At 44.9% G+C, this 25,523-nt stretch overlaps 1 protein-coding gene across 2 annotated transcripts in view; it reads left to right on the top strand.

Annotated features, from left to right (window-relative positions):
• Positions 1-8,551: 8,551 nt before the first annotated feature.
• ARHGAP22 (Rho GTPase activating protein 22) overlaps positions 8,552-25,523 on the top strand; it is a 206,807-nt gene continuing 189,835 nt past the window's right edge. The window contains exons 1-2 of one of the 2 annotated variants that reach the window (XM_045196077.3): positions 8,552-8,717; positions 12,161-12,485. In XM_045196077.3, the coding sequence (XP_045052012.1) occupies positions 12,434-12,485 (52 nt within the window). In that variant the 5' untranslated portion in view covers positions 8,552-8,717; positions 12,161-12,433. The remainder of the gene's footprint in view (positions 8,718-12,160; positions 12,486-25,523) is intronic. The other variant, XM_045196075.3, reaches the window with a different exon arrangement.

The raw sequence follows: 25,523 nt of genomic DNA, 5'->3' as shown, positions 1-25,523 counted from the left end.
TACACAATATAGTAGTTGAAAAGCTTTTACATGTTTGGAACAGTTTGGGTATCTGAATTATCTTTTTCAACTCTAAATTTTGTGAAATCTAATTGTAGGTGAAGTATTTCCAATGGAAATTTAGCATCCCAATAAACACGCATTCTAAATATAAAATATACACCAGAGTGGTTCCAGCCAAGGTGGAGGCATAGATAGAAATGCTTCGCTTCCTCACACAACCAAAAGAAGGATAAAAACCTATTTAAAAACAAGAACTGCCAGAAAATCAAACTGCATGGAACTCCAACAACCAAGGAGTTAAAGAAACATTCATCCAGACTAGGATGGGGCAGAGATGGGTAACTGGGTGTAGAGGATACACTGCAAGGCAGCAGACCGTGAAGGTGAGGCAGGGGCTAACTGACCAGGAAACTAAAGACTCAAAACCTCTGTCTGTAAAATTCTGTGGGGGTTGCAAAGGCGGGAGAAACTCCCAGTCTCACAGTAGAGTCCATTGGACAGGCCCACGGGATCCTAGAATCTACACAAACCCATTCACCAGGGATGCAGCACCTGAAAGGGCACCACCAGCTTGTGGGAAATGAGGTAAGGGATGGAAAGTGGGGCTAGAGTGGAGTCAGCAAGCAGCATTATTCCCTCTCTGACTCCACCACCGCAGACAGCGCCAACACAGCAAAGAGGGTTGCCTGGCCCTGGAGAATACCTAAGGCTCTGCCCCTTACAATGTAACAGGTGCGCCGAGACAAAAAATATGCCCCAAATTAAAGAACAGATCAAAGCTCCAGAAAAAGAGATAAGCAACGAGGAGATAAACAACCTATCCGATGTAGCAAAACACTGGTATTGGGATGCTCACAGAAATGCTTGAGTTCAGTCGAAATAGGAAGAAATGAAGGCTATACAAAGTGAAATAAAGGAAAATAAACAGAGAACCAACAATGAAGGGAAGGAAACCAGGACTCAAATCAATGATTTGGAACAAACGGAAGAAATAAACATCCAATTAGAACAGAATGAAGAAAGAAGAATTCAAAAAAATGAAGAGAGGCTTAGGAACCTTCAGGACAACTTTAAACACTCCAATATCCAAATCATAGGGGTGCCAGAAGGAGAAAAGGAAGATCACGATATTGAAAACTTATTTGAATAAATATGAAGGAAAACTTCCCCAATCTGGTGAAGGCAATAGACTTCCAGGAAGTTCAGAGAGTCTCAAAAATATTGGACCCAAGGAAGCATATACCAAGGCACATCATAATTATGTTACCCAAGATTAAAGATAAGGAGAGAATCTTAAAAGCAGCAAGAGGAAAAGAAAGCTTTCAGGCAAAAAAGGAGATGGAAAGAAGTATGCGAAGTCATGAAAGGCAAGGACCTGTATCCAAGAGTACTCTATCCAGCAAAGCTATCATTTAGAATGGAAGGGTAGATAAAGCGCTTCCCAGATAAGGCCAAGTTAAAGGAGTTCATCATCACCAAGCCCTTACTATGTGAAATTTTAAAGGGACTTATCTAAGATATAGAAGAAGATCAAAAACTATGAACAATACAATGACAACATACTCACAACTATCAACAACTGAACCTAAAAAAACAAAAACAAAACAAGCTAAGCAAACAAGTAGAACAGGAATTGAATCACAGAAATGGGATCACATGGAGGGTTATCAGTGGGGAGGGGGAGGAGGAGAATGGGGGAAAAGATGCAGGGAACTATGAAGCATAAATGGTAGGCATAAAATAGACAGGGAGAGGTTAAGGATAGAATAGGAAATGGAGAAGCCAAAGAACTTAAATGTACAACCCATGAACATAAACTAAGGTGGGGGAATGCTGCAGGGTCATGGAGGGGGTGTGGAGCAGAGGAGAATAAAGGGGAGAAAAAAATTGGGACAACTGTAATAGCATAATCAATAAAATATACTTTAAAAAATAAAATACATACCAGATTTGGAATATTTAGTATAAAAATATGTAAAATGTTTCAATAATATTTATATTGATTACATGCTGAAATTAAAATATTTTATGTATATTGCATTAAATAAAATATATTATTAAAATAATTTCACATGATTCTTTTTTAATGTGGCTCCTCTTAAAGTTCTGATTACTTGCGCAGCATTATATTTCTGTTGGACAGTGCTCATCTAGAATGAAATCCCCAAGTACACAGGATGCCCTGTTTCTCCCAACTTTTCTTTTCCATGTTATTGTAGTCAGCATTTAGTTGTGTCATATGCAATATTAGTTTCACCTTGTTCTCCATGACCCCACCTTAATTCATCACTCTCTTCTTTTATACACAATAATGATCAATATTAACCAAAATATTTGCCAGTTGCTTCATCCACTTGTGTACCTGGTATCCTGTGCCTTCTCCACAGTTCAGCTCTTTCTATCCAGCTTCCACAGGCCACACTGTAGACTATGTTGTCTGTGTCACTGGTGATACAGGGGACTTCAGCGCTGGGCAGTGACCTGTGTAGGTACCAGGACCTCCATACCTCTGTTGGAGTACAACTGCTCCACTATTCCATTGCCCCACCCCTGCCACCTCACTGAAAGCTACCATGTGCAGGAGCCACAAAAGTCTGAGGAAGCCTCAGCTGCAGACAGGAGAGGAGGCTCCGTGGTAGCATCTGCTCAGCTTCCACATGCTGCAGCCCTCTCTGTGGCTATCTGCCACACTCACACTCTCCTCTGACTTAGATTTGAATTGGAAATTGAGCAGTGACTTGTCCATTCCTCTCAGTCCCTCCCAGAAAGTACATCTGATTATCCTGGCCATACTTCTGGGGCAGAAGAGCCTTAGTGCCTTGGCTATGTAAGCCCTATATGACTATGGCTTATGGTCAAAGTTTATTCCTCTGTTCCAAGGCCTTAGGGGGCCATTCCCAATGCCTGTGTCACTCCTTACATATGCATCCCAGCACAGTGGCCCAGGGCCTGTACTGGAGGCAAGTGAAGCACTCACTGCCTCCTTAAAATTTTCTCCCTAGATACTTCACTTACCTCACTTTCATTGCATCCATGAAGCCCCCAAAAGTATGTTTTCCATCGGTGCTATGCAGTTGACTCCTCTGAGACCCCTTAGGCCAACAGAGCCTATATTCCTGGGAAAGGCATTCCTTACAGTGCACTGCTGGGAAACCCATTAATGCCAAAGTAGTGTGCTGAGAGCTTCATCTTGTGGCCATAACTGCTGATTACAGTCAGGATTTAGCTCAGTACCTGTGTTAATTAGTTTGGTGTTTCTTCCACCCAATGATGGGAAGCTCTCTTCCAAAGAAGAGGGAAACATTCCCTGGGCTCCAGCATCAACTTGAGTATTTACTCACATGAAACAATATCTATTCTTCCAATGCTTGTAACTTACAACAATCAGGAAAAAAGACTTTACTATATAAAAGCAAAAAGTTCCCTAAGAACTCATTTCAGTGTGATCTTGTTACAGAACAGACCTGGGGAATGGGGGGTTGTGAATAATATATGTCAGGATGGGCGGGGATATCCACCTGGCAATGTAAGCCCACCCCTTATCCTATCAAACCACCAATGATGGACTGCAGCTTTGCTCCAGAAGACCAATCCCTAGCCCCTGAGGGAAGTCAATCAGAATTCGGTGCTTAAAACCCCGCCATATTCCCAGCTTGTGCGCAACTTCTTCCGCCCGCTCCGTGGACCGGAGAATTTCGCCCAGGTGTGCAAACCCCAATAAAGCTCTGTACTGCCTAATTTTGTGGCTGATTGGCATTTATTCCTCGGCGGAGCCTAAGACAACCTTTTAATATACCATTGCTGAACGGACACACCCTTGTGCTCCGGGGGTCCTCCACCCCTTACTAGGTTCGCCTTGCCCACCACCAGGGAAAGACATGTCTCAATGCCAGAGACTGGTGAAAAGGAAAGGGATTATTTACTTAAAAGTTATACAGACTTAGAGTAATGACTTCATGTCTTCATTGAGATCCCAAAGTCCTTTAGAATACCCACAAATGCACAGTCCTTCCTTCCCCCCTCTGCCCAGTCCAGGGTACCGTATCTCAAAAAAAGAAATAGAAGTCTGGTTCTTCTCTGCCCAAGCCACGTGGTCCCAAAAAAGATGCCTCATGGCTGCCACGCCTGGGTTTAAATCCCAGAGCCAATCTTCCTCTGCCGCACCATTTTCGACTCCTCCCACAATTGGCCACAGCTGCCAGCATTCCCATATTTTTCCAGCTTTCCTGGGCTGCCGTAATAAGTCCAGGCAGATGTGGCCCTGTCATGTGGAGCCAATCATCTCCAAGCTCTTACACAGGCTCTGTAACCAGGGGGAGTTTCCTCCCAGTTACGTCAGGGGTTGAAGTCACTCCCATCCCCCTGGCTCAAAGCATGGCCACAGCTGGTTAACATATCTATGAAACCAGTTAAAGGTTATAGACATGTTAAATGACTGTTGTAGAGGTTATCTGCAAAACTGTTGTTATTCAAGCCAACTCTCAATGGCACTGCTCCATGCATCCCATCCCCCAGCTTAGACTTGTGGGGGTGAGGACATCCTAAATATATATTTTTCTAATATTTCCTGGACATTGAGTTCTGGACCCCATTACAAATCCCTATTTGCCCCCCGCCCTTAGCTGCACCCTGTTACAAATCCCTCCTTTCAGATATACAACCCTTTTATAATAATACAAAGGATGATGGGCAAAGGTCTCATCTTCTTGTAACTACTTCCAGCTGGACATAGATGTCGTCCTACCTACCCTTGGGTCAGGGGTGCCCTGAAAGGGAGGGGGTGTGCAGCATGGAGGGAGTCCTTCGTGTAAGGGGAAGGACCTTACAGAATCCAGGTCAGTTGGCTGTCACCAGGAAGTTGCAGGCTCAATGTCCAAAGGCTAGCATTACTGGACAGTTGGCATCCTTGTCATATTCTGGAGGTAAAGAATGGCTGATCTGGAGGAATGTGTACAAGGCATGCTACACCTATCCAAAACCCTTGTAGCCCACTATACTTAACTAGGGCTAAGGGGAATATATTAGGATTTCCCTCCTTCCCAGATTTCCCAGATTTCCCAGATTTCCCAGATTTCTGGGCCCTTTCTGTCCAAGCCTTTAGGACAGAAAAGGGAAAATCAGTTCTAAAGTGAAGCCCACAGACCACCCCAACCCAACCACTTAGTTCAGTCAAACTGTTGAGTTTCAGGGGGCGATGAAGAAGATGGGCTCCTTAAGTGAGGCCTGTATTGCAACCAATCACTCAGGTAATGAGGCCCTAGGCATATGCCCTATGAAAACAGAAGGAAGAACATATGTTAATTTACACAACAATCCCCAAGCCAGTCTCTATGCCTGTGAGGCTGTCTTTTGGGAAGACATCCAGTTGCAAGGTCCTTGCTGCAATGACATCTAACAGTGGCAATTTGACAGGTCCTTTGTGCCTGTAAGTTGAATATCTTTGGTGATATTAGAAACCCAGTTTCAACTTTCAAATGAAAACAAACTTTCAAGACAGTTAGCTGGGCCATTCTGATGTCCAATACTGAGCATTGTGATTTTCCTTGAACCATGATTTTTCTTCCTAAGATAATCCTCATTGTTATTAAAGGGACTACATTGAGTCCAGCTTTTAATTTTGCTTGTTCATTTGCATAAACCCACCAAGAGCAGCCTGGATCACCTACGATCTTTAAGTCCACTTCGCTGGAACTCACACAGGGAACCTTTAGGTTGACTTTTCAGTCTGCCCCTCAGGGCACAGAAGCAGAGCCACACATCTGCCATCTGGCTTCACCTGTACAAGTTGTTTCACTCAAATCCTTGAGGCTTTCATTGTGCCTACAGGCTCCTTTTTTTTTTTTTTTTTTTTTTGCCATCTTTCAGGAAAGCAACCTTGGTTCCTTCCCTGGAAAGACTGCCACAAACTGCACAGCCAACCAAAGTACCAGGCTTTTTCTTGTGGGCTTTCACTAGCTTTGAAAGTCAATCCCAGTTCCTCAGGGCTTTCTGGTGATAACCAGAACCCAGACATGCCTCCTTCAGGCGTGACATTCCAGTCAAAAATCTTGCTTAACAAACCACCATTAATGACTGGTCTTAATGGATTTATGCAAAGAAACCTTATGTCATCACTCACTCCTTCAGAATGCCAAATTCTGGAGGGATCAGGTAAGGAGAAAAATACAAAGTATGAAGGAAAGTCCTTTTCTTTCTAATATCCTTTTATATACCTTCTTCATTTATGTATCTTACATTTTCCCTTGTTCACTTTCCTACAGAGTATGAAGTGTTAACCTTCCCTGGAATCCTCAATTTCCTTTTCAGAGCAGATACAGAACAAAATCCAAAATATAGACAGCGTTCTAGAAGAACAGTACACAGGTAGAGGCATCCTCTTGTACCAGTGCATCCACTGGTGCCTCTTTCAGGCCCCGTCTCTTGGCAGAGACATGTTCCTTTGCCTCAGGCTCAAACACTCAGCAGCTCTGAATGACCCTTCCTGCGTCAGGAGTGGCAAAGGCATTCTCCCCAACCAGTTACAGGCAACCTTCTGTAGGTCTTACAGGTGACCTTAACTAGGTCTTCAGGTACAGAGGATTTATGATCAGAAACAAAACCAATGGCAGAGACTTGCTCCTTTCCCATAAAATCAGAAAACAAGTAGTTGAGGTTTCCTTTCCTCCAGGTTTAAAACTTTCACAACCTTTCTACATATTTTTACAATCCATGGTGTATTTTGGCTGAATTTGTGACTGCGGAGGTTTCACTGAGCAGAGGCCTCCAGAGGACTGTTCTCACATACTGATTTCTGGGGGCTTCCAAGTCCTCTGGTCCCCAGCAAAGACCTTAATTTCAGGGAAACCAGTCAGCCCACTGATGGTTCCTGGCTAGGATTGAGGGTTCCCACCCAGTCCCCTGGGAGGCCCCAGAGAAGACACAAGAGGCAACCATAGTCTGCCTGCCAGCTCTCCCCAGAGAACCACTGAACCAGGGCCCGCCATACTAAACATTAAAGACAGATGTATTCTCTGCCACTTGCAGCCAATTTGATTTTAAACACAAATGCAAACTCAGGCGCTAACATCACCTAGAAGTATTTGATTGTAAGGTGGTTATCCCTTACAGTGCATAAAAAATGGCTTATTTTTAATTTATTATGTAAATTAAAATGCAGAATTTATAAAAATGTCCAGGAAATTCAGTTTGAGAGCCAAACAGTGCCCTAGCTAATGCTGTTTCTGACAGTGGAAGAAGGTGAAGGAACAGGCACTTTCTGGGCCATGTTAAGAGTCGCTTGTTATGGCTGTGAAGACAAATGCCAAGGACTTAGCTAAGTTCTTTGCATTACTTACCTCACTCAATTCTCACAACAGACCCCTGGAGTCAATAGTATTATTATCCTCATTTTACAGATGGGAAGTGGGGCTCAGATTGGTGTGCCAAGGGCAAGAGTCAAATTCGACTTTGCCTAACTCCAGGGCCCTCATTCTTTCTGCTCTCACTGCCTCATCCAGCATGCCTGGATGGAGAGTTCGCCCTCCTCAGTGCATGCACAGAGGAAGCCTGGTATGCTGCTTCCAACTGAGTCTACAACTGAAGGGACTGACAGGGTCTAAGAACAGCACGCTACACCTTGCCTCTCAGAGCTCTGAGTTCTGGCCCTGCAGTAGGATGTGTGCTCCTTTACCTATGCCAGCAACCCCCTTCCACTACAGTCTGTCTTGGGCCTGCTTCTGCCATCATCACCTCCATGAGACTCAACTGACCAAGCCTGCACCCCAACTCCAGTTCTACCCAGATTCCAACTCTGCCAGTCCATAGCCAGCCATGCCTGCCTTGGTCAGGGAGGACAGGAGTAAGGGCCACACTGAACCCAGGTGAGGGGGAGGCCAGCCCACCCTCAGAGAAGCAGGCTGTCTGCCTACCAGAGCCCCACTGGGAAGCCAGGTCAGTGAGGGCCACCTGCCTCCTTCTCTCCTTGGTCTGGGCTTTCAAGGGGTTTGAATCAGTTGGCCTTGGTTTCAGTTCTCAGCAGTGCCACTTATAATCTGTCCCTTTGGGAAACTTGCTGAACTTTTCTGATCTCGGTTTCCTAGTCCACACAATTGGGAGACTTGGATGATGCTCAACACTTGAGAAGTGACTCAGATATCCCCTCTGCAACCTGAGGGTTCCTCCCCTACTAATGACGTCTCCAGTCCTAACTTCCTCCCCATATTGACAACACATAACTGGCCAGAGGTGTGGAATTCAGCTGTTCGGAGGAAAACTCTGTGTAGAAATCCCCAAAAATCGCACACACTCTGCAGCCACAGGTAGCACCAGGGAAAGTGAGGCTGCAGGTGACGGTGCGAGTTGTAGCTTACAGATCTCCAGGCTAGGAGGAATGCCATGATGGGGCTGTGAGGGAAGCAGTGATCCAAGGCCTTGGGAGGCAGAGTCTGACGGTGCCCGCCAGGGGGCGCTCTGCACCAAGTCAAACTTCAGGCAGCGTCTGGGAGCCTCACTGCCCCAGCCCTTCCGGGCAGAGGTCAGCCTCACTGGGGAAACATTTCCTGAGCTGCGGCTGCTTCAACCTCTTAGGATGCCAAGGACAACGGCGTCAGCGCATCATCCCCAGAGGCACTGAGGAGCCAGGGAGCCTGCATCTAACTGATGATGATGGGCAGCTTTCTTCTGGTCCTGCCTGCTGGTCCCATGCTTCTGGTCATATGGAGTCCTGGGGCGGCGGGGTGAGACTGGGGCTGGGGGTGGGGGTTGGGGGGGCAGAGGTGTAGGGGAACCTGAGCACTATCTTTAGGAGGCAGGCTCCCAGTGATAGAGACTGATGGGGCCGCCTCCGGCTACCAAGTGAGCAGCCCACCTTAGGGCAACACCCAGGCAGCTTTCCTGGGAGCCAGGCCCCTTCAGGCCTGTCAGGGCTCAGATGCCCATCCTGTAATGTGTGCTTATTACCTGTGCTCACACAAGGTACAACCCAGGGGGTGCTGTGGGAGATGAATGAGGAGCGGAGCCATAGGGTGAATGGGGGGGTAGGCCAGTCCAGGACAACTGGGGCCATCTTCACAGCTTGAGAGATGAGGGGCAGTGAACAGAAAAACCTGGATTTGAACCCCCATCCCCCCATGTTAAACTATGTGACTTGGGGTCGCTCACAGTTGCACTGGAACATTTACCTCAGGGTGCTGTTGGGTTTGAATGCGTTTGGTCCATACTCGGCATCTGCTAACTGCTCTCTGTCACTATCAGTGATGCCTGGGCAGCACAGGGGCAGGGATGATGTTTTAGGGAATCCTGGCCTGAGTCCAGGAAGATCTGGCATTCCCAGCAACCCCTATGTGAGCTCATTGATTGTGTGGCCCATGTCAGAGCTGCTCCCAGCTGAGTCACCAGCTGGCTCTCCATGACTGCCCTTAACTGTGTTGCCCTACAGACCCAGGAACTGTTCCCCAGTTGTGCTGAGCTTAGCTGGGTTGTGGCCTGCCCTTAAACACTGCTACCAAGAAAGGTGGGTGAAGGCAAGGCAGGGGCTGGAGGGCGGGGTGATTAGTCAGCAGTTCTCTGGTCCCCTCTTCTCCTGAGGCTGCTCTCTCCTGGCTGGTGAGCAGAGCTCCCTATACCTGCCCTTTCATTCTGTTCTCTCCAAAGCAAATGCCTGTACCCTGGGGACTTGTCATCCCGACTGCAGCCTGAGGTCAGCCAAGATCACTCCTCCAACCAGTACCCTCCTGGTGGAATCATGACCACCTCACACAACACCGACCCCTGAGGTAGTGGGGGAAGTGAAGGGCATGGACCTTCCCAGGGCACAAGCACATGGCACAGACAGAACAGAAGCCCAGCTCACTGTCACCCAGGGAGGCCTCTGTTCTATGACAGCAGAGCTGAGGTTGGATCATAGACCTAGCCAGGAGAAGGGTAGGAGCTGGGAAAGAAAGTAAGGGCAGTCTGCATGTCCAAGGGGAGGAACTAATATTCACACACACACACACACACACACACACACACACACACACACCCCTGAGGGGTCAGTCTCATCTCTCTTACCTTTTGATGAGCCTACAGTGGGCATTGTATTCTTGGAACTCTTCCCCTCTTCCTGTAGTCACAATGCTCTGGCATCTATTACAGCTTTACCTCTTTCCTATATCAGTACAGATGCCTGTGGAAGCCAAAATCCTGGGACAAAACCAGGTTGCTCTAGCAATCATCACCTCTCATTGCCAAATCTCAGGATTGTTTCAGTTATAGATTGGTTGCCCAATCAAGGCCATGCAGAAAGAGGAGATGTTTAGGACAGTAGGGAGAGGAAACTTCTCAGCCTTCCTGAGAGACACTAGAAGATATGTTCTTTCTTATTGTTAGACATGAACAAGGAAGTATTAGCTCCTGATGCTGGTGTCCAGGCTTTTTTAATAATAAGGGAACTTTGATGAGGGTAAAGCTGACACCCCAGGAAGCAAACAGGAAACCTGGGGGGAAAATTGTCAAGCTACTGAATCCAGCCATGTGTCAAATCCATATTATGAGAACTTTCCCATTAAAGGAGCCAGTAAACCTCCCCTTAAGTTTTAAGCCAATTTTAACTGTCTTTTGGATTTCTAGCAACTGAAAGTTTCTTTCCTGATTATCCTCTTTTGACCAAATATAAAAATGGATACCCAGAATGTATGAGAAGACTACCAGGTAAAATATAGGGCCACCAGTTAAACCTGAACTTCAGATCAATAATGAATACCTTTATAGTAGATGTTATGTCCCATGCAATATCTGGAACACACTTATACTAAAAAAACCCTGGGCATTTTGTATTTTTATTTGCTAGCTCTGGTAATCCTAGTTCAGTAGCTTGTCCAAATTTACACTGCTAGAGAAAGGAAAAGCCTGGACACAGGCGCAGCAGCGTTTAATTCTGCAGCACCTACAACGCCAGGTCATGGGACAGACTCCTCCTCTCACTCCCCATTCCCCTTTGTCACATTCCCACTTCTGTGTGCTTACAGAATACAGAGAAATGTCACTCTGCATCCATAATGATCCCCAAGTTCTGTTCCAGCTCCAAGGTTCTCAGGCTTGGTGCTCAGTACTTCCATGTTTTTTGGTTCTGGCTCCACCTCTGCTCTTATACAACAAATGGGCCCCAGCTGTTTTCTCACTGTGCTCTTTGCACTGCTTCCCTCAGCAAGCCAAACCACAGTTTGCTTGGGTCCAAGGTCATGGCTGCTTCTCTAGTTTGGGGCTTTGCTATTCTCCTCAAGTACTTAGGTTCTCACCCAGGGACTGCTTCTACTCCCAGCTGCCCCAGGTGACTCCTCAGAGGCACAGCCTGGCCCCTGTTCTGTACTGTCCCTCTGCTCTCCCCAGAGAATGCCAGCAGCAGAGGCTGTCCATCCATTGCTAAGGCCTAGAGCAAGACAATGCTGTGCCAGGTGGCCCACAGCCCGCAGTTAGGTGGTAATAGGAACTGACACTACGAGCGTTGCCTATGCTTGTTTTATCTGCATAACGGTGGTTGGTTCTGTCATCGTAAACACAATACAGCAGAGTCAGGGGAACAGAAGAGACAACAGGTGGTGGGAAGAACATTCTGGTGGTATTGCCCCAACAATTGTTCCTCTGCCTCTGTCAGTTCCATATGTACATGTTTAAACAAGGCAACACTGCCCCCTTGGGGTGCCTTTCCCTTAGATGGCCACAACTACCATGTCAATGATGTTGATGGCGGCAGAAAATCACTGGGCTATTTCATAACCAAAATTTTTCTGTTTGATTTTCCACAATTGTCAATGATGAAATAATGATGCTGAATTTCCAGAAATTGAATGAGAAAGTGAGTCATTAGTAGCCAGTGGACCAGGGAGGGTGACCATCGGCCACTGGGTGCTGCTGGAGCTTAGCCTCTACACTTGGGCATGAGGACAGAACCCCTAACCTTCCCACTAACAGGACTGCCATACACACCAGACAAGGGTAATACATGGCATTTGGAAGTTGTGCTTCAGGTTTGCAGGTTGCTGTGTGTGCCCATTTATGAGGCCCACAGAAAAACCTACCTCCTTCTAAATCAAGGTCAGCAGATTGAAAAGATCAAACATAGTGTCTGACATGTGTGAAAGGCTTTACCATCCTCCATTTGTTCTCAGAGGTCACTGTCATCATTGTTCTCATTTCACAGGCTTGAGGAACTGATACCCACAGGCCTCGTGACTTGCCCAAGACCATTCCAAGATCTGGGTGCACTTGCATTTAAGGGACTCATTCCTACAGCAAGACTTCTTGTTTGAAATCCAAGAAAACATCAGATAAAGAACATTCTAAATATATTTTTGCTATAGATGCTGATGATCTGTTGCTGGAAAACAGGAATTGGCTTGTCTGCTTGAGGATGTGGTTAGTTCTTTATAAAAACAATACATAAGAAATTTGTACGTATACTACCAGCTTCATTATGCTACCAACAGCTTCCAACAAAAGAAGAACATTTGCAGCCAGATATTTTGGTAAGAATTTTATTTTATTCTGTTTTGAGTATGATTACCTTGGCTCTTGGCTTCTCATTTGAAGGAGGGGCCACCTGAGGGCACCCAAAAGAGTTGTCTTGGTTTCATAGGCTGAGAGCACCCAGGGATCCAGGTACTGGCCCATGGCACAGTCCTTACCCAGAACTAGGGAACTGTTCTGTGACTGCCTGAGAAACAGAGCCTTCAATGTGACTATGATTGCGGAAGGCCTGGGATCCAGTGACTTCAGGGACCTGAAGACATTCAGAGTCCCAGACCCTGGATTTGTAAGGCAAGTCGTTTTCTTGGAAGGCTGTGCTTCCTGAAGCTGCTCTGTGTGTTGCTTGGAAACAGTCCAGTCAGGCACTTAACTCAGAAATCATGAGGATGGGACTGTAGCCCAGAGCATAGTACCTGGGAGGCAACTTAAGGTGGGACAACCCTCTGGGTGGGTCACATGCAGGTGATAATGCAGGTGGTGGCTGGCTGGGTCACACAGGTGTTGGCTGGTTGATTGTGCAATGATGTTTCATTTTCTGTGGAGCTGGGCACCTTCAGGTGATGATTGAAATCCCAGATACCAGTGGGAGAAATGAAGTCAGTGGTCCTCAACCTAGCTGTGCATTAGAATCACTAAGGAACTTTTTAAAGTCCTCAGATATTTTTAAATACTGGAGATTTGAGTTTAATTGATTTGGGTTGGGTCTCAGACATCAGTGTATTTTTTAATCCTCAACTCAACCTAATGTTCAGCCAGGGCAAGAAGCCACCAGAGCAAGCCCAGGATGGACTCACACTGCACATGGTAGCCTTTGCTGGGGTCTGAGCTATATTTGTAAGGGTGATGCATCAAGCCAGGAAGTCAGGATCCCATGCAAGGTTGGACACTTGCTGTGGGACACTCCCAGGGTGTTTAACCTCCCTGACCTCCCTTTCTGCAATCGGGGTTGGAGAGTACCTGAGACTGGCCTTTTAACTCTTTTTCAGTCCTAATGCACTGTGGGTCTGTAAAATCTCTAGATGCTGTCCTCTGAGCTGGGTTTATAGTATCATCTGGTTTGAAAAGAAAACTTACCTGTTTTTGTGGAGGGTTCCAACCACCAGATTTTAATGTCCCCTGGCTTCAGGGTACAGATGCTAATCATTTAAGAAAAACACAAATGAGATATTGCATGAAATACCTGATTTTAAGTATTTTATTTGATTAATTTTATTGCAGTGAAATTCACATAACAAAATTAACCAATGTAAAGTGAAGAGTTAATTCAGTGGTAATTCATACATACATAGTGTTGTGAACCACCACGTCTCTCCAGTTTGAAATGGTTTCATCAGCCCCCAAAGAAAACCCCATCCCCACTTCCACCAGCCATGAGATCTGCTAATCTTTCTGGCCTATGGACTTACCTAGTCTCTGGGTATTTCATATAAATAGAATCATTAAAAATATGTCTTTTTGTGACTGGCTTCTTTGATTCAGAGTAATATCTTTAAGGTTCATCCACATTGTATCATGCATCACAAACAGCTGAACAGCTTTGTAAAAAAGGACAAGCAGTGCCATTTGGAAGAAAAGAAGAGTCAGTAAGCACAGGGGAAGCAGCTTCTTGTCCCATTCTTGGTCTCTCTGGGTCAGTCATTCTATCTCTTCTCCTTCTCCCTCCCCCTTTCTTTCTATCTGTCTCTGTCACTGTCTCTCTCTCTCTCCCCCCCCCCCCTGCCTTCCTGTCCCCTGCCCTCTCTCCCTCCTTCTCTCTTCTTCTCTCTCCATAGAGTCTGGAGGAGATTGTTGGGGAACTTGAGCTATTTTTTAACTGAAATGATCAGAGAATTAGGGCAACTAGAAGATTCTTTAGGGTTAAATTGCGCTGCCATACTTCACTTTACTTTGCCCACAATTTTGTCAAAACTAGGACTTGCCTTGCAGTAGGAAGCCAGAGGCCAGCCAGTACAGGTCCGGGTTTCACAGTCAGGAGCCTTGTGCTGAAACTTGCACCCAGCTATGGGCACCCTTCGCTCTAGCACTTACAGGCTTTTCCTGTGACATTCTGTTCGTTCCAACCAGCTGTGGCCTCTTTGCTCACCAGCTTCTCAAACTTCTGCTCACTGGCCTGCCTGACTCTTTTCTAAGGACTGGTGGCCTATCCCTGTAGCTGACCCTTCTGGGCACTCCCCACCATGAGTAGCCCCTGCACACCTGAATCACTGTGGGAAGAAAGATGGTACCCTCTGCCCATTCCTGGCCAGAGTGTCCAAAATGAAGAAAGCATCTCTGAATCCAGTCCTACAGGCCCTAACTTCCTGGCCCACTAGCTGACCTTCAGGACCAAGACCAGGGGGCAGCTTGGAAAGGGCATCCTCTTCCATCACACCCCTCTCTCACACCTTCCCAACTTTGTTCATGTGGCCTTTCTCTGGAATATATGCTCTCCTCCCTCCCTTTCTGTGGATGGCAGGGATGTAAGGTTACCATGGGAATACAGGTAGGAAGGCAAGAGTGTATCCTAGGAGAATAGAAGACTCAGAGAGAGGGATATTGCAGTAATAGAAATGGGGGAGGTGGTTGACAAGAGTGGAAAGACAGGCCAATGTCAAGCAGAGAAACTTGGACTTTCTCATGAGCAATAGGAGCTATTGAGAGTAGTAAGCATGTTACTGATCAGATCAGAATCACTTATAGGAAGAATGATGGCAGCAGGGTATGAAGTCAGAGTTCACCTCTTCATTGGTCTTGCTGATTTATCCTTGGCCCTTCCATCTCTTCTCAACATTGCAGCTGGAGCAAGCCTCTTAAAACTGAAATCTAACTAGATCTGTCACTGACACACACATACCAGTGAATTCCCATGTCACTCCTCTGTCCAGCCCACCATAACCTGTCACATTATCTCCTTGCACATCCCCCACTCCTTCAGCACCAGCAATGCCAGCCTCCTTGGTATTCCTCAGCTGTGCCAGGTCTTCATATGCTCTGCCCTCTTTTCAGAGCACCTGTTCCCCCAAATAGTTACATGGCTCACAAACTTGCTTTCTTCAGACTTTTATCCAAATGCACCTTCTTTTGAGGCTTTTACTAACTACCTGTCTGTGTCACAACTGGGTTACAGGTAATCTGTCCATCATAGTGACTCAAAGACCCAGGCTAATGGAAGAGTGGTGCTGGTATCCAGGCCAGATAGCAAAGGGAGAGATTGTGGTCTAGAAGGGACTCACATCAGCAATGAAATCCTTGGTCTGGAAGTCACACTCCATTCACAACTCATTGCCCCAACTACCCAAAGGGGTTGAGAAAGTACAGCCCTACCACGTGCCTAGAAGAAGAGGATTGAAAGTATTCAGCAAACCACACTAATGACTGCAGTAACTGCAACCCTACTCTGACATTCTTCTTTACTGCTTTATTTTCTTCATAGCATTTGCTCTTATCTCACATAGTTATATATTTTAATAGCTTTATTCAGGTGTAAGGTACATATGATAAAATTTACTCATTATAAGTGTACAATTCAATGATTTTTAGTAAATTTATAGAGTTATACAACCATCACCATAATCCAGTTTTAGGACATTTACATCACCCAGAAGAGCTCCCTTGTGCTCATTGTAATTAATTCTCACTTCTCCCTCTAGCCTATGGAAAACCTTGATTGGCCTTCTCTATCTATGAATTTGCTTTTTCTGGACAGTTTGTGTAAGTGAAATTGTATGCTATCTAGTCTTTTGCATCAGGCTTCCTTCATTTGGCATATGGTTTCTGAAGTTCATTCATGTTCTCATGAGTAGCAGTAGTTTGTTCTATTTTAGCTAAATAAGACCCCATTGTATGGATGTGCATTTTCTTTACCCACTTACCAGTTGATGTATAGTTTTATGGCCTACCATATGGTCTATCCTGAAGATTGGTCTATATAACATAAAAATAATGTATATTCTGCAGTCATTGTGAGGAGTGTCCTATATATATCAATTAGATAAAGTTAGTTGGCAGTATTGTCCAAGCCTTCTGTGTCATTGCTGATATTCTGCCTAGTTGGTCTACCAATTATTGAGATGGGGATATTGGCATCTCCAACTCTTATTATCCAATTTTTTGCTGACAGATTTTGCTACATGTATTTTGAGGTTGCCTTGTTAATCTGTGTATATTTATAGTAGTTATAGCTTCCTGATGTATTCACCCTTTTCCCATTGTGAAATACCATATTTTGCCATGTATAATGTGCTCCCACATTTTTGGCCCAAACTTTCAGGGAAAATTCTTTCATTTTGATTTTTAATCACTTATATTTAGACACTTATTTTTAATATTATAAAGGAATTTTAGCATTTATTTTTGAACATATTATGGTACAAGAAATTTTATGTAACAAGTGATTACAAAACACAAGAACAGATACAAGGCATTTCAGGTACTACCCATGTATAATGTGCATCCTTATTTTTCCCTCAAAAATTTGGGCAAAAAAGTATGCATTATATATGGCAAAATATGATAATTCTCTTTGTTTCTTTTTCTAATGTCTACTTTGTTTTATATTAACACAGTTCCAACTGTCTTAAGGGTACTGTTACATGACATATCTTTTTTCATCTTTCACCTTTCAATGGTTTTATGCCATTGACTCAATAGTCTCTTAGGCAGCATATAATTGAATCTTGCCATTTCATGAAGATAATCTTTGCCTTTTGATTGCAGGATTTAGACCATCCACATTTAATGTAATTATTGATGTGATTGGATTTACATTTACCATTTTGTAATTGTTTTCTATATGCCACCTCTGTTTTTGTTTCTCTGTTCCTTCTTTACTGTCTTGTTTGTATTTAAACCTGGCTTCCAACAGGTTGCTGTGTAATTTAGTGATTGGCCAGTGACTGGACAGGTGTTGTTTTCAAATCTTGAGCCAGTAAATCTTCCATTCTATGCCAATAGATCTTGTGTGGAGTAGGGAAATTCTGTCGAAGTTTAGGCTGACTTCAACTTTTCCCTGAATTTTATTTTCTGTTGAGCCCTTCACATCACCTGTGCACATGACCACAATCTTATGGTTGTCAGTGTGCAGTCACGGTGAGACCTCTCTGGTCTCCACTTCACACACATGTAGCCTAAGTCAGAAACATGTTTTCCCCCTAAAATGACTAAACCCTCAGACAGAGGATTGGTTCTCCCCATTTACCTGCTGCCAATATTGGCCATTTCACTGACAATGCCTCTGGGTGTGGGCCTCTCTCACCACTCAGACTTGAATGAGCCACTTTTGACTTTGTCAGAAAAGTTGGCAAAGTACCGATGATGTTCCCCATCCTGTCAGAGACTGAGCTGGGGGAAATGAGATAGAAGCATCCCTGGGCAAGAACACCAGGCTCCCACCATTCTTACCAAAAGCACAGCAGTTTTTCAAGCTTAAGTGCTTTATAGATTGTTGCATGCCTTTGGTCAATTTCCAGAGAATGGAAATGGTTGCTTTGTGAAGTTCATCTAGATTTATAGTTGCACTTGGGGAAGATGATTTGCTGACCTCATCACTCAGACATAACTAGAAATCCTGTCTACTTATTTATTTCATTTGTCATCTGTCTCCCCTGTCCTATTAAGATATAGGCTCTATCCTGAAGTCTTTATTTACACTACTCCTGTGATCACTATTCAAGCGCCACTTAGAAGGGCAGGGCAAAAGTTAATGTTAGAGCTGTTTTCACAGTGCCTTGCTGAGTGAGTGAATGAATGAACGAATGAACAGCATGGAGAGAAGACTAATTGGAGGCCTGGTGGCCTTCCTGAGGACCTGAGTTAATAAGAATATAGAGGGGACAACAGGTTCAAGAGATATTAGGGAGAAAAAATGGACAGTGCTTGCAGTGCTGCAGGGTGGTAGGTTTGGTGATACAGAGTAGTCTTACAGAAACCAGGCCCTTCAACACAGAGATAAACATGCACATACCTGGCCCAGGTATCAGAGAAGCTTAAGGAAACTCCATGGGAAGCTGGGGAAATGGCAGGCCCAGCTGCTGCTTCACACCAGTGAGGTGAATCAGCTGATCAGCAACAATTTGTGTGCGCTGCAAAATGGCTGCTGCTACCTTTCTATCTCCCAAATCTCCCAATAATCTCCCTGTGGCCCATCCTAAAGGGAATCCTAGGAAGTATTATTCAGCCTACCAAGTTGCATCATGAAGGCATCTCAGGTCCTTATTTTTTAGTTTTGGTTATGGGAAGCTGTGAGTTCATTCCAAGGTTCCAGCAGAATGGCTCTGGAAGGGATAGCTGATGGGTAGAGGAAGGAAGCTGGAACAGGCAGACCCACAATGTAAGAGGTCATTTCAACAGTCCAGGGAAGGGCTGATGAGAAGCTGGGCCAAATAGTGGTAGTAGAAACAGAACAGTCCAAGAAAGTGGGACCGTAGAGATTGGTGGCTGGCATGTGGATGGAGAAAGATGAAGAAAAGTCAAAGCTCAGCCTTCTGGCTTGAGAAGCTGGGGAATAGAGGTAGATTGTTGGGAATGGGGTACAGAAGGAGGGACAGGTTTGGGAAAGACTGCTTAGTGCCCTTCCTGACCAACCCTTCCAACATGCTCTGTTCTCTCACTATTCCATCTTACCAATTCCAACACCATCCATTCATTTATCCATCTATGCATCTACCCATCCATTCTTCCATATACCATGTGTTCTCTGTGGGCTGCTCTGGGAAATAGTTCTGTGAGTAAAGAGTGATACCCATTGCCCAGCTTCACACAAGCCATAATCCATGACACCTGCCCCTGACTCAACACCATAGATATTGTCTCTGTCTGCAGCCTCAGAACTTTTGGGTGCCCAGGGCAGGGGACTGGGAAACCTATTGTAAAGGTACGGCAGTGGGAGTGGGGGTCATGAGGGGCAGAGAGGATCAGAAACACGATAAAGCATCCCACTTGATGGTGAATACAGAGGGGTCCCTGCCTCCAAAGGCCCCCAAGGGAGCTGGAATTCTTTGTCACAGTGAGGAGGGAGGGCAGGTGTGTTAGTCTGCTCTGGCTGCCATAACAAAGTACCACTGTGGGGCTTAAACAACAGAAATTTATTTTCTTATAATTTTGAAAGCTAGAAATCTGAGATCAAGGTATTGGCAAAGTTGGTTTCTTCTGATTCTTTTCCTTGGCTTGTAAATCGCTGTCTTCTTACATTGTCTTTCTTCTGTGTGTGTATGTATGTATGTGTCCTAATCTCCTCTTATTATAGGGACCCAGTCATGTTGAATTACACCCACCCTAATGACTTTTCTTTAACTTACCTCTTTCAAAGGGTATAAGCTCCCATGGATGGAACAGGAGAGCATTATGCTAAGTGAAATAAGCCAGGCGGTGAGGGACAAATACCATATGATCTCACCTTTAACTGGAAGATAATCAACAAAAGAAAAAAAGCAAACAAAATATAACCAGAAACATTGAAATTAAGAACAATGTAACAATAGCCAGAGGGGAGTGGGGAGGGGATAGTGGGGAGAGGGGTCTACAGGAGCTACTATAAAGGACACAAGGACAAAATCAACAGGGAGGGTAGAGGTGGGGGTGAGAGGTAGGGTTGGCTGGGGTGGGATGGAGGGATGGGGAGAAAATGCAGATAATTGTAACTGAATAAAAATTTTAAAAAAATTTTTTTAAATAAAAAAATAACATACCTCTTTCAAGAATCCATGACTAAATACAGTCACATTCTGAGGTCCTGGGGGTTAGGGCTTCAACATACGAATTGTGGGGGGCAGGGGACACAATTCAGCCTTTAATGTGGGGAGAGCCCACTTGCCTTCCTGAGTTCCAAGCTTTAGGCCCTGAGGCATCTGTGCCTCAGGAAAAAGAAGGCAAAGGACAGACTGGGCAGAGCCCTTAACCAGGGTCTAAACAGAAGCTCTGCTAGACACCCTGATCTCCTGGAGTCAAGCGGAAGCCTACACTTATCCACCCCCAGTGACTAAACCAAATAGGGGCTGAGTCAGGGGCCTTCCTTAGTGAACCATTTTCTTATGATGATTTCTGTTCCTGCCTATCTGGGAGAAGTGACTTGGCCCTGAGAGTGGTTGTGAAATGGCCAACTGCAGTGAGGGCTCATAGTCCCCTGCACTCTGTAGCTCTTCCCTCCACCCAACCCCTCAACCCACCCACCCATGCAGACTCATTTCGTGCTGTCCCAGCTCTGTGTGGCTGAGGGGCTCTCCCTGTTGGGCAGATAAGGAAGTTGAGATTCAGGAAGTTCATTAACTCTCAAGGGCAAACAGCTAGTGATCAGCAGAAGCAGGACTCAACCCGGAGCTAGGCCTACCCATCTCTACTGCTCATTTGTAGCTGTACCTCTGCCTTTAGGGACATCAACCACACCCCTTGGCCATCACCATCAACTCCTCCACCCAGATCTGGAATGTATCCATCAGGTTCCCCACAGTATGACTGGGTTAGTATTACAAAATGGCGTCTCTCAAATGTTAAATAGCTGGCAGGTAAGACCACCAACCAGTTACTCTAGAGACATGGATGAAAGGAAGCAGCATCCTGGTGGCTTGGGAGGAAGGTAAGGATGAAAATGGGGACATAGATGCCCATGGCATTGACTTTCAGATACCTGCCGCAAACACTATTCAAGAGTCAGGGCATCCAAGACCAGCTCAGCTCAGTGTTCAGTCAAGAAATGGCCCCCTCTCTTCTGCCCAAACCTCTTCTCTCTCCTCCTCTCAGCCCCATGGCATGATCCAGTCCTTGTCAACTTTGGAGTACATAGGGAAAGTCAACTTGCCCACACTGCCACTGACATCATTTTGCCAGTTCTGAGAAGGTAAAAACAGTCTTTAGAGAAAGACAGGCCTGGGTGTAGATCTTAGTTCCACCACTTACTTACTCCCTGGTCTTATTCAAGTGATGTAATCTCTCCACTTGTATTCCTCACTATAAAAGGAAGATCACGATAAGCCATATCTCACAGGACTATTATAAGGATTACATATCTGATAAAAATTGGAATTCAAGGAAGGGCACAGGGTAATTCCTGAGTGAACAGAAACTCTCTCCCACACAAACCATGGACCCTACTGTTAATCTCTGGCTATGAACTTTTGCTTTAGGGAAGTTTCTGAAGAGAAAGTAGAATGATGGCTTTGTTCCTGATGGAGCCTCTGTGTAGGGACACAAGGACCCTATACCTGAAGCCAGTGTCCACAGAATGCAAACCCAAGACCAGCCAACTGAGGGTCCCAGGGGAAGGTGGACTGTTGTGGAGATGAGAACTAGTGGAGTCATTAAAGTTGGCCAAGCATGGAAAGTTGATTAAGTGGTTCCCTAATGAACATTTATTTGGTCACTGAGCATGCATTTGTTGTTCCAGGTGCCGCTCTAGGCACTGGGGGTGCAGCAGATAACAAAAAACTGGAGTCACATTCACCTTTTGTGATCATGTATCTAATGGAGTCATCTGAAGGAAACTGTTCTCTGAAGTTCCATGTGTGTCATGGTCTCTAAGGCTTAAATCAGGATCTTCCAGGGGTAAGGGGCAGAGGGGCAGTAGGGGTTGTTTGATAAAGAATAATCATTATGCAGAAGTCATAAAAAAGTCCTCGGCTTCTGGTTCCATCTTTGACTTATAAAAAGCTTAGAAATTGTCATTTCCATCCCCAACAAGAGAAAAGCTAAGCAAACTTAAAATCAGTGACTTTTCTTAGACCCATCAGAGAACTGAGGTCACAGGACAAACCACCACCCCAAATCTAGAGACAAAGAAATTCAGAAAATATCAGCCAGGATTGGCTTACCTGAGGCAGAAGTCCTGGGAGCCATAACCTGGTAACAGTCAAATGGGAAACTGACTACTTGCTGGAGGCTGAGTGTTGATTAGTTTGAGTGGAAGAAACTCCTGGAAGCAAGTATTAGTAGGGAGCCACACGCTTTCATAGGTTTTTCTCTCCAAGAACTCCACCAGATTCTCAAGATGAAGAATCAAGAAAAATCCCATGTGTTTTGGGCAAGGGGAAAGGAAAAGTAACAATTCTGAAATAGGATCAGAGTCTTCTCTGTAACAAGTCTTGCTCTTCGAGTACAAGTTTCCAGAGGCTTAGCTACCTGGCAGAAAGTCAGTTAGCCAACTCCAGCTCCCTCTAAACTTCTCTCTCACCTAAGGCAAGGAGAGAAGAAAAGCTATGTGATACTTCCAAAGGTCATAGCCTGGGGAGGGACTCAGATGCACAAAAAGACTGATAATTGATCATAAGACTATAAATGCATCCCCTCCTCACATCTTACCACACAGTCTGCAGGGCTCTAGTACAACAGTGATGACAGCTGAAAGAGCGGTACGACTCAGACTCTGTGGAAGGGGTTGTCAGGGAAACCCAAAGACAACAGAGGAGGAGAAAAACTAGGATAGTGAAGAAAACTGAAGCCTCTGGCACCCACAGATAAAATAAACATTGAACACAGAACAGCTCCTAGCCCAATTAGCATGAAATCTCAAACTAACACTACTTGCCTCAGTTTCTATGATCCAATACATTATGTATGGCTTCCAACAAAAATTATAAAACATGCTAAACAGCAAGAAAAACACAACCTGAAGAGGTAAACTAAGCATTAGACAGTTCCATATATGAGGTGTGTCTAGAGGTACCCAGCCATGTAATATGAAAAATAGAGACATTTACTGAAGAAGATACAAGAAACATTGTACACAAGACAATGATGCCTCAGTCCCCTTTAAAGTAGGCACCTTGGGACTTCACATAGTTCTCCCAATAGCCATCAGCTTCCCCATCATATTTTCCTGAATCTCATCGATGGTCTGAAATCTCTTCCCTTTCTAAGGTGATTTTAGTTTTGAGAAAAGCCAGCAGTCATAGGGTGCCAAATCTGGGCTGTAGGGTGGCTGAGTCACCTGGGTGATTTGATGTTCCACCAGAAAACTCTGCACAAGATGTGATGCGTGAGCAGACGCATTGTTGTGATGAAGCTGCCAATCACTAGTTGCCCATAGCTGTGACCATCTGAATCATCTGAATGGTTTTTGCAGAGGAATGTTCAAGCTTAATGCAAAATTTGATGTAGATTCATTGCTCTACTCATTCATTTTGAATGTGATGGCCACGCAGTACACATGCTCACTCGATGGCATCTATCGCCCCCACTGACTAATAGAGTGAAGCTGTCCTTTTTCACACATGCACATTCCAGTCCACTCTCCTTGGCCAGGTTACATCAGTGTCGTGCAAACCATTCTCAATATAGTAACAATGGCTGGACTTTGTCTGAACAGACTTCATATAAGAAGTTTAGAAATCACTTCTCTGTCCTAACACCAAGTAAAGAGCTCAACAGACTGAAACATCAACAACTCTTCCAGGATCCATAACAGAGGGGAGGACACAGGACAAACCATAGCCCCTGCCCACCAAATTGGAGAGACAAGTGAATATAGGGAGTCATGACTTACTGGAGCAAAGAGTCACAAGTGGAAACCACCTGGGAACCCAGGGCCAGGGTAAGAATATCTGAGCTGTAATTGATGAATTGCTGGAGCCTCAGTATGGACAACATTGAGAGTTAAAAAGTCCAGGGGATCCAGTCATAGGGAATTCCCCACAATATTGTGAAATTTACCTGCAGGAGCTCAACCAGGTTCCCACAGTAAATATCAGTGAAAAATCCCCTCGTGCTTCCAGCACGAGGAGGGAAAAGTGTACCATTTTGAAATGTCAGAGGCTCTGTTCTTCTTAACAAGGCCTGACCTCAGGGGAAACTAGTTAACCAGAGCCTAACCTGCTAGGGTTATTAGAGCCTAACTGACCTAGGGAAGGAAAATATCCAACTCCAGCCCACACTAGCCAGGCATCAGAACCTAATTCCAATATAACAGGGATAGTGGAATTATCACATAGAGAATTTAAAGTAACTGTGATTAGTATGTTAAGGACTCTAATACAAAAAGTAGATAACATGAGAGAACACATGGCTAATGTAAGCAGAAAGATGGAAACTCTAAGAAAAAATCAAAAGGAAGTGTTAGAAATAAGACACATGCAACAAAAATGAAGAACACTTTTGATGGACTCATCAGTAGACTATACATAGCTAAGGAAAGAATCAGTGAGCTTGAAAATATGCCATTAAAAAATTCCACACTGAAATACAAAGAGAATAAAAACAAAAAGCAGAACAGGATATCCAAGAACTGTCAGCAATTTCAAAAGTCATAATAAATTCATGATTGGAATACCAGAAAAGAAGAGAGAACAGGAGAAATATATGAAGTAATATGGCTGAGAATGTTCCAAAATTAATGACAGTGTGGTAGAAAAAAATTTTTTACACTTTTGCAATAAATATTTATTACTAGTTAAGCCATGATTCAGGATCCTAGGGTCAGGATCCAGGTTCCCCTTTACCTCCTTGGAAGAAGGATGGAGGACAGAGGACAGGTAGGGTGCAGCCAGTGCAGATCTTCTCAGGAAGCGTGCCTTCTGGCCAGTGGTCATCCTAGGCTGACACCCAGCATATGGGGACAAGAGACTTGTGCACATGCCAGTACCATTCACACGTGGAGACATCACCTTTTAGCAATCATTTTCTTCTCACAGCGGTGGAAGTTTAGGTAGTGTTGCCAACAGTTGCTAGTCTGGTTCTGGTTGGGGAAGCAGCTGTCAAAAGGGGAAGTCTGGGTGTGGAAGTTGATTTTGGTCTTTTTTTAATGAATTTTTTTATTTCTTTTTCTCTCTCTCTCTCTTTTTTATTGTTGTTCAAGTACAGTTGCTTCCATTTTCCCACCACCACTTTCTCCCACCCCACCCACTGCCACCTCCCACCTTCCACCCTCAATCTTATCCCCCTTTGGTTTTGTCCATGGGTCCTTTATACATGTTCCTTGATGTCCCTTCCCCTTCTTTTCCCCATTTTCCCCTCCTCCTCCCCTCTGGTTACTGTCAGTTTGTTCTTGTCTTCTGTCATCTTGCTGACTCCTGAAGTCACCCCAGAAGCCACTTGCAGCTCAATGTGACCTCTCAGCAAAGACCTGTAGTAGAGAA

Source organism: Desmodus rotundus, chromosome 4 (assembly GCF_022682495.2).
Source record: "Desmodus rotundus isolate HL8 chromosome 4, HLdesRot8A.1, whole genome shotgun sequence".
Lineage (NCBI taxonomy): Eukaryota > Metazoa > Chordata > Mammalia > Chiroptera > Phyllostomidae > Desmodus > Desmodus rotundus.
Note: the sequence above shows the minus strand (reverse complement) of the source record. Positions and strands in the feature narration are given on the sequence as shown.